The sequence below is a fragment of the Colobus angolensis genome, unplaced genomic scaffold (genome assembly GCF_000951035.1).
Source record: "Colobus angolensis palliatus isolate OR3802 unplaced genomic scaffold, Cang.pa_1.0 Scaffold415, whole genome shotgun sequence".
Taxonomy (NCBI): Eukaryota; Metazoa; Chordata; class Mammalia; order Primates; family Cercopithecidae; genus Colobus; species Colobus angolensis.
The window spans coordinates 88,005-97,445 of record NW_012117544.1 but is presented as its reverse complement, the minus strand read 5'-3'; the positions used below and the strand labels follow the sequence as shown (position 1 = coordinate 97,445).

The 9,441-nt window shown below is 54.5% G+C and overlaps 1 protein-coding gene across 1 annotated transcript in view; it reads left to right on the top strand.

The window, feature by feature from the left end:
- The window catches only part of BCR (breakpoint cluster region), a 135,063-nt gene that overhangs the window by 72,442 nt on the left and 53,180 nt on the right, over nt 1-9,441 (top strand). Inside the window, 3 exon segments of the mRNA XM_011956348.1 lie at nt 1,190-1,371; nt 8,709-8,813; nt 9,114-9,299. Coding sequence (XP_011811738.1) covers nt 1,190-1,371; nt 8,709-8,813; nt 9,114-9,299 — 473 coding nt within the window.

Sequence of the window (9,441 nt, the reverse complement as noted above, 5' to 3'; positions counted from 1 at the left end):
CGCCCAGCTAATTTTTTGTATTTTTAGTAGAGATGGGGTTTCACCATGTTGGTCAGGCTGTTCTTGAACTCCTGACCTCAAGTGATCCGCCCACCTCGGCCTCCCAAAGTACTGGGCTTACAGGCATGAGCCACTGCATCTGGCCAGGGGTCCTTCTTTCTATAGCAACCCAACCCCCCTGTATGAGGGAGAACCGACTGTTTTCTCTGTACACAAGCTTATGTGACCAAATGTGGGGGCTTTTCCCCACACCAGGCAGTTCTCTGCAGACACCAGCTGGGTGTCCTACAATTTCGACTCAGTTCTGACATGGAGTTAGCGTCAGATCCCACAGTTAAGGGCTCAGCTCCAGAAGACTGCCCCTAACTTTAGGTGTCAGTAGCAAGTCCAGGTTGTCTACTGGCCGTAAATTGGAGATTCCTACAGCCCCTTCCTTGAGTTTGATCACTTGCTGGAAAGGCTCACAGAACTCAGGAAAATAACTTGCTAGATGACTGGTTTTTAATACAAAGACACAACTTAGGAATAGCCAGATGGAAGAGGTGTATAGAGGAAGGTCTGTGGGAAGGGGTGCAGAGCTCCCATGCCCTCTCCGGGCACTGCCACATTTTCATCAACCTGGAAGCTCTCCTAACCCTGGCCTTTTGGACAGCCTTCATTGTGTAGGCATGATTGATTACATCACTGACCATTAGTGATCAACTCAACCTTCAGCTGTGGTTCTTCCCCAGAGAGTTGGGGGTGCCAACTGTCCAATCATGTGGTTGATTCTCCTGGCAACCAGCCCACTTCCTGAGGCTATCCAGGAGCCCCAGCCACCTGTCATTTATTAGCACACATAAAGACATGTATTACTTTGGAGATTCCAAGGATTTTAGGAACTGCATGCCAGGAAAGTAGGGGGTAGGGTATGCAAAGATCAAATATACATTTCTTAAGTCACAATCCCCTGCCGGGGGCAGACGTGTCTCAGAAAGCCCCTTGTATTGTTTGGGCATTGAGCCCGTGTTCATCACCTCTCACCCTGTGGTCGTTAACCAGTCAGTTGTGAAGGGGACGTCAGCATACCTGAGGTACTTGTGAGATGCCTGTTGGGGACAGACATGGTATCAGCTGGGTGCTTGCTGGGACAGGTTGGATATGGATGCTCCCTTCTCTGTCTCTAACACAGGATGCTTTGCACACACAGATGGCTCGTTCGGAACACCACCTGGGTACGGCTGCGCTGCAGACCGGGCAGAGGAGCAGCGCCGGCACCAAGACGGACTGCCCTACATTGATGACTCGCCCTCCTCATCGCCCCACCTCAGCAGCAAGGGCAGGGGCAGCCGGGATGCTCTGGTCTCAGGAGCCCTGGAGTCCACTAAAGTGGTGAGTCCCCATGGTGTACGTGTGGCAGGAAGGCCAGGTGAGGCTCCCTGAAGCGCGGCCCCATGCTCAGGGGTACATAGCAGGTAGGTGGTGGAGCAGCCAATGGTTTGGAAGCCGAGTGGGTTACCAAAAACTCCTTTCTCATCTCTACATGTGGTACACAGACAGCCTGCCAGATATGTTGGTCAGGGAGATCGGGGGATGCTTTGAACTGAGCATGGAGGAGGCAGGCAGCACGTGGTCTTGAGGTTGAGAATGTCAGCACCAGAAGCAACCACTAAAACCAGCAAGACCTGCATGGTGGCATCGGCAACGCTGCTGAGCCGGGTGGTGTCTGGGCTTGGGTCTCTGCTTCATAAAGTTTTCTTGCTCCCTTTTACCAAAGCGTGTGCTGCTCCATCCATGTGACCAGAGCCTTTCCTGTGAGTTTTCACTTGACCCTCATTAGTAATTCTTGGCCTTGCTGTCACTTCCACTTTACAAATGTGGAACTGAAGTCCAGTGGTGGCTTGCCCAAGGTATAATGGCTAGTGAGCAGCGGCACATTCAGTACATGCTCTGCCATGCCCTCCGAGAAAGCAGTGAACCCGCGCCCCCACTCACATGAGGATGTAGCTTGGAGTGGTCACAGGCTGGATGGTGCTGGGCCACCCGGCCCTGCATGAAGTTCTGACTCCTCTCACTGGTCCCACAGCTCAGGGGGCTGCTTCAGCAGTGCTCTGGGGCCCAGATGCTCACCCCTTGCCATTGGTGCATATCCCCCAACTCGACCTCTTAAGTTCCTTCCTTCTTGGGCTGAGAAAATCACTCCCCCAGGGCAGCTGCTCCTTTCTGTCTTTTTGGTCCCTGATGACAGATTTCTTCCCCACTCTGCTTAGCTTATTTCTAGATGATTTCCACCCTGACAACACCGTAGCCTGGCACGGTGGCTCACACCTATAATCCCAGCAACTCAGGAGGCTGAGATGGGAGAACTGCTTGAGTCCAGGAGCTTGAGACTGCAGTGAGCTGTGATTCTCACCACTGCACTCAGCCTGGGCAACACAGCAAGACCCCGTCTTAAAAAATAATAATAATAGGCCGGGTGCAGTGGCTCTAGCCTGTAATCCTAGCACTTTGGGAGGCCGAGGCAGGCGGATCACGAGGTCAGGAGATCAAGACCATCCTGGCTAACACAGTGAAACCCCGTCTCTACTAAAAATAGAAAAAACTAGCTGGGCGTGGTGGCGGGTGCCTGTAGTCCCAGCTACTCAGGAGGCTGAGGCAGGAGAATGGCATGAACCCGGGAGGTGGAGCTTGCAGTGAGCTGAGATCTTGCCACTGCACTCCAGCCTCGGCCACAGAGCGAGACTCTGTCTCAAAAAATAATAATAATAATAATAATTAATAAATAAAAAGAGCAATAGAGGGATGGACTTTCCCCTGGTTCTGTAAGGAAGCTCCAGAAGTGCAGCTTCTCACTGAGCTGCTTTTCTCTGGGGCTGACGCGTTAGCTGCAGGCCCGGGACTGCTGCTTATGTATGTGCTTTTGTGATTTCTGAAGGCCTTGGTGCTGGGCAGGCTTCTCGTCCTGAACCGAGAGGATAGGAGAGGAAGCCAGTGGGTGACATGTACCTGCTCCATGCAGCACACACAGGCTGCTGCCTTAGGTAGCTTCCTATCCCACGTCGAGCGTCAGCTTTTTACAGATTAGGAGGCCGAGGTTCAGAGAGGTGAAGTAACTTGCTTGAGCCACGCAGCTCCAGGGTTTGAAGCCTTCCTGATTCTTCAGTGGACACACTTTCTCTCCCTCAACTGTCTTGTCTTTCTTGGTGCATCCCCTCTCTTGCTGCTTTGTGAGCGTGGTTTGGTACAGAGAAGGACTAAGTTCAGGTAGGCTAAGTGCTAAACTTGAGAAAGGCTATTTCTTTCCATCATCCTTGAGGGCTATCTTCACCCAGCCAGTCCTTGATGCACTTCCTGGCCCCGAAAGGAAGCTGATCTGCCCACTCAGTGCCCCTGGTCCCTGTCCGGGGAAGGGGGCCTCCCTCCCACACCTGGCTCTGACTTGGAGTACAGCCTTCACCTTTCAGTGCAGGGCTCCTCCTCTGTGAAGCACCCCAGATCCTGGTCCCCCGACCCCTGCTCCCTGCTTCTGCCCTCACAGGAGCTGTAGACATTTCTCATGGTGCACATCCTGCAGAAGGTTGCACGTCTCTGCCTGTCAGCTCCAGGGTTTCCAGTCCCAAGTGCACCCCCTGGCCCAGAGCTGGTCTGAAGAGGAGGGGATTTGATTGGAGAGCTGTATGTAACTCCTTTACAGAAACCTTCTGGTGCTCCTTCCCAGTGGCTGGGGCCCCAGAACGGGTGCCCTTCACTGCTCTGGAGACAAGCATAGCCTTGACTTCCTGGTTTCCCTGCCAGCCATGCAACAAGCCATGCAAATGTCATCTTTCATTTCTGATCTTTGGTTTGAAGACATGGCTGTCGCTTTCTAGGACACTTCACTTCCCCCAGGGAGCATGGTGATCTTGAGGCCAGAGGCGTACTGATCCTGACCAGCCAGTGGGGCGTGGGCATCAGCCTGCTCATCCCCCTCCCCCTGCACGCCACCCACCCCTCGTTTGGTCCCAGATGCTGATCTTGAGTCTTTTGGGCCATGGGGCCACCAGGAAGCCCTCAGGGAACTCTTTGGCAATTTGGGGTCTCAGTAGACTCCTGTGGCACGGGTCTTCTCTGTGAATACCCATTCATAGTGTAGGCAGAGGTTGGACAGAGGCCAGGCGCCCCCTTGCCCGGGGTGCTTTGGGAAGGATTCACACAGGCTGGCCTGTTGCAACAACCTGCAGCCCCAGAACCCTACACAGAGGCCAGCCCCTTGCCCTCTGTATGCCAGGAGGGTCAGGTTCTTGGGGTGTTCGCTGGCTGGGCCACAGGACAATGTCCAGTCTGTTGCTAATGAAAATCTGCCCTTGCCCAGAGCAGAAGAGGGTCCTTTTTCCAGCAACGATGCTCACTGTACACTCTCAGCCCGGAGCAGCCTGCCCCTTGCAGCCAGGGTTTTGCACCCTGATCACCACTGGGCTCCCCCAGATTAGGGAGACTAGGAGGAGGGACTAGAAGGGGCCTCCTTGCGCACTGTCCTGTCCTGAAGCTCAGTTCCAGCTCCTGCCCTCAGCTCACCTGTGGGCCTGGCAGTAGTCAGCTGACAACAGTTTTATTCACCTCGTTCTCTGTCAGCTTTTCCTGCTTGGTTGTCACAATCCCATTTTGTTTTGTGGGTTCTTTGTTGGCTTTTATTTAGCCTCAGGTTTTATGTTTGTACCCGCCTGGGTATGATCATGGTAGGAGGTACTTCCTTCCATGTCACTGACTTCTTTTTCCAATTTCCCTTTACCTCCGACTTCCTACCCGCCCCAGCCTCCTTGCCTGCCTCCATGGCCCTCCCTGCATTCACGTCCTTTCCCATAACTGGCACGAGCACCGTCCTGAGTTATAAATAGCCCCAGGCTGGGCCCTGCCCTTTGCTCTCTCATTTTCTCTCCGTGGACTTGGCTGGTTTCTGAGCCATCCCTGTCTGATGCCACCAGCACTATTCAGGACTCTAGAAGATTCTTAGTCTAAGTAGAAGTGCCTTCATCCTGAGTCTTGTCTCCACCCCACCCAGTCCATGCCCTGAGCCAGATGTTCCCTGAGCGGCCCCACCCTTCAGAACAGGGAGGGAGAGCTAGACTCTGCCTTCCTGCCTGCGCTGTTTTTCCTCCTGGCTTTCCAAACCATGTGGACAGAACGAGACACAGTGCTCCCACCCATGTGGGCACAAGCATCTCACACTGGGTGGGGCCTTCATGGGCTCTGCAGCCGTAGCAGCCTCCCTGGGCCCTGCAGGCCCGTTCGTACTCAATAGTAGCAAGGTTGTCCTCAGAACATGAGCAGGGCTAGCGGGCTGGGTGGGTGGGTGGCCCTGCCCTGCCCTGCCCAAGGGGCCCACCATTCCCTTAACCTCTTCTCCTCTTGTGGAGCAGGGAGCGGCATCTACACACGGTAGGAGGCACCTGCAGGGGCAGCTGGGGGCTGCTTTCCACCATTCATGATGGGCAGAAAGGGAGTGTCATAGGCCACCCCACCCTATGTGTGTGCGCGCAACATGGGCAGCAGACTTGCTGAACTTGGGAAGCATTTCAGGGCACCGAGTCAGGCTCAATTGACAGTCCTGGGTTCCTTGGAAGTGAGAGTATGGAGACCCTGAAGGAGCCCTCAGAGATTCATAAAAACACAGCCAATACTAGGATACAGCCAGGTCTTTGAGATCCACTCACTCATTTATTAAACGAATCTTAATTGAGCACCTGGGTGTTCCGGGCACTGTGCTAGGCAAGGAGGTTCCAAGCTCAGACACAGCCATGGCCTGGATCCCACCCGTGGAGCCACTGCCTACCCTGCCGGGGGGACAGGTGTGCATGGGACCTGCATGTCCTTTTCCTTGGAGCTGCTGTCCACCCAGATCTTGATGGCTGTCCCCCCCCAAACACATATGTACGTGTGTATAAATGCATGTATATACACACGTATACACAGGCACCCGGGCATGCTGACAGCTCATGCATACATTCACACAAGTGTGCACACACTTAGGAGATTCCCAGGGCAAAATGGTGGCCCAGGAAGGCTTTTTAGATTGTCCCAGTGGGCAAGTGAAGATGTGTGGCCCAAGCCCCAGGGACTCAAGTGGGGCACAGGGTGGGGCTCCCTCCCCAGGCAGTGGAGGCTCAGAGCTGGAGTGCATTTGCCTGAGACCATGGGGCAGGCCAGGCCCTGGGTGCTTTGTGTTGAACCTGCTGTCCATACCATGACATGCCTCCCTTCTAGTGGGCCAGGGAAATAGGACAGCAGGGTTGGGAGTAGGCAGGGGCTGTGCTGGGACCCTGATTCCAAATTCTACAGATACCATCAGGCCTGAGCTGACCTCAGCCAGATCCTTCCTGAAACCCATCAGTACTCACTGGAGGTGATTCTGCTCCCAGGGCATTTGTGATAGTGCCCGGAGACATTTGTGCCTGCCACACCTCGGGGGAGAGGGTGTTACTCACATATGGTAGGTAGAGGCAAGGATGCTTCACAGAATCCTACAAGGCGCAGAATGCCATGCAGTCCCTGACAGACTCCTCCAGGCCTAGATGTCAGCGGGGCCAACGAGGAGCTTGCCCGCAGCCAGTGATTTTCCCCGAAAGTGGGAAAGTGAGTGATCAGAGACCACCACCCCAGTTCCACACCTGTGAGCCCAGCAATCAGTGGAGAAGTGGGTGGGGCTGTCACAGACACCAGACCTGACCCCCCTCCCCCGCCCTGCATGCACGCACACACACGCACGCACTCACGCACTTTCTTTTGACTGCAGGCAGGGCCAGTGGGCACAGGCGGGACAGAGGGAGCATGGCCTACAGCCTGGTGGAGCACTGAGATCTGCCATGGGCACGGCCAGCCTCCAACATTGCCAGTGGCCAGGGAGCAGATGGGAATGACCAAGAAGTCAGGTGGCAGTTTCTGTGGTCTTTGGCATCGTCATCTTCGGTGTCATGCCTTTGCTGGGACTGTTGTAACAAAGCACCACAGACTCGGGGGCTTAAAGAACAGGAGTTTATTTTCTCATAGCCCTGGAGGCCTGAAGTCCAAGATCAAGGGGTGGGCAGGGTTGGTTTCTTCTCCGGCCCCTCTCCTGGACTTGTCTTCTCTATGTGTCTTCACATGATGTTCCCTCCATTTGAGTCTGTGTCCTCATCTCTTCTTTTACAAGCACTCCGGTCCTGGTGGGGTGCCGTGGCTCATGCCTATGTAATCCCAACACTCTGGGAGGCTGAGGTGGAAGGACTGCTTGAGCTCGGGAGTTTGAGACCAGCCTGGGCAACATGGCAAGACCCTTGTTTATACAAAAAAAAAAAAAAATTTTTTTTTGAGATGGAGTTTCACTCGTTGCCCAGGCTGGAGTGCCATGGCATGGTCTCGGCTCACTGCAAACTCCCCCTCCCATGTTCAGGCAATTCTTCTGCCTCTGCCTCCCAAGTAGCAGGGTTTGCAGGTGCCCACCACCACACCCAGCTAATTTTTGTATTTTTAGTACAGACAGGGTTTCACCATGTTGGCCAGGCTGGTGATCTCAAACTCCTGACCTCAGGTGATCCGCCCACCTCGGCCTTCCAAACTGCTGGGATTATAGGCGTGAGACATTGCGCCTGGACTCCACAAAAATGTTTAAGTTAGCAGAGCAAGGTGGTGGGTGCATGAGGTCCCAGCTACTTGGGAGGCTTAGGTGGGAGGTTTGCTTGAGCCTGGGCTCTCAAGGCTGCAGTAAGCTGTGACTGTGCCACAGCACGCCAGCCTGAGCGACAGAGCGAGACGTCGTCTCAAAAAGAAAAGAACGGGACACATGGAATCTTCTGGCTTCAGTTTAGCTTAATCACCTCTTTAAAGACCCTGCCTTCAGATCCAGTAATGCTCTAAGGTACTGGGGGTTAGAGCTTCAACATGAATCTGAGTGGGGAGGGGAGACATTATCATAACTAGGATTAGAAGGTGGCCTCCCATGGTCTCTGTGCCCTACTTCAACATCCAACAATGTGTCAGCTTCATCATTTGGAGACAAAAACAGTAGAGCTTCCCTGAACTTTCAGCAGGGATGCTAATGGGAAGGGGGACTTTGTCAAAGCCCACATGTAAGAGGGTCCCTGCCGGTGATGTCGGGGTCTGAAAAGTAGGGTCACGGGACATAGACCTTGAGCGCCAGGGACAGGGTTCTTTTGGAGCAGGTGGTAGCAGTCCCTGTGGCTGGGAGGGAGGGCATCTGGAGAAGGCGGTGCTGCCTGGAGGCTGTCGGTCGAAGGGTCACGTGGCAGCAGCAGTCAGAGAATCCAGGTGAGGAGGGCCCCAGGTGAGCAGTGGGGAGTGGAACTTGGAGCTGGCTGCAGCAGGAGCCAGGTGGCCGTGCTTGGGTTCTGACACCCCCTCGGCTCAGAGCTGCCTCCTCCTTCCTCGACTGTGTGAGGCAGCTGCTCTTGGGTTGCAGGCAGAAGGCGTGGAGCGAGGCCTGGCCCAGCCTGCTCCACACTAAACTATTTCACGGTCTGGCAAGACTAAGGGTGGCCCTGGGCGTTGCCAGATGACCCCCCGGGATACTCAGCGACCACGAGCATGTGGCTTAGTATGTGCGGAGGGTCCCCTGCCTCTCTAATTCCATGTGGAGCCTTCGTGGAGGCAGGGGTTTATCCAGAGGTCAACAAACTGGCCCTCCTCTCTCAGAGAGCCCTGATGCAAGCATCCCCCTACCACCCTCCCAGGCTGACTTCTGTCTGTTTCTTCTGCAGAGTGAGCTGGACTTGGAAAAGGGCTTGGAGATGAGAAAATGGGTCCTTTCTGGAATCCTGGCTAGCGAGGAGACTTACCTGAGCCACCTGGAGGCACTGCTGCTGGTGAGGAGGGTTTTTAGGGAGCTGAGCAGGGCGAGATGGGGCAGGATGACAGGGTTGGGGAGCCTCTTTGCCCTTAAGTCCCAGATCAGCTGTCAGAGCCTGGGTGCAGCTCGCCATCCCTGGAGTGGATACCAGTGGAAGACTGAGTTGCCAAACCAAGCTGGTTTTAAAATTGTATTTGTTATGTGATTTAAAAATAAAAGTGCATATGTCAGGTAACCATGACTGTCCACTGTCATACAATGCACCTGACAGATGGCAGCCCCTCTCACCTGTGCTATCTCACCTGTCCTCTTTCAGCCCATGAAGCCTTTGAAAGCCGCCGCCACCACCTCTCAGCCGGTACTGACGAGTCAGCAGATTGAGACCATCTTTTTCAAAGTGCCTGAGCTCTACGAGATCCACAAGGAGTTCTATGATGGGCTCTTCCCCCGCGTGCAGCAGTGGAGCCACCAGCAGCGGGTGGGCGACCTCTTCCAGAAGCTGGTGAGTGACCCAGGGCCGGTGCTGGGACTACAGGCATGTACCACCACGTCCAGCTAATTTTTTGTATTTTTAGTATAGACAGGGTTTTGCTATGTTGGCCAGTCTGGTCTCAAACTCCCAGCCTCAAATGATCCACCCAACT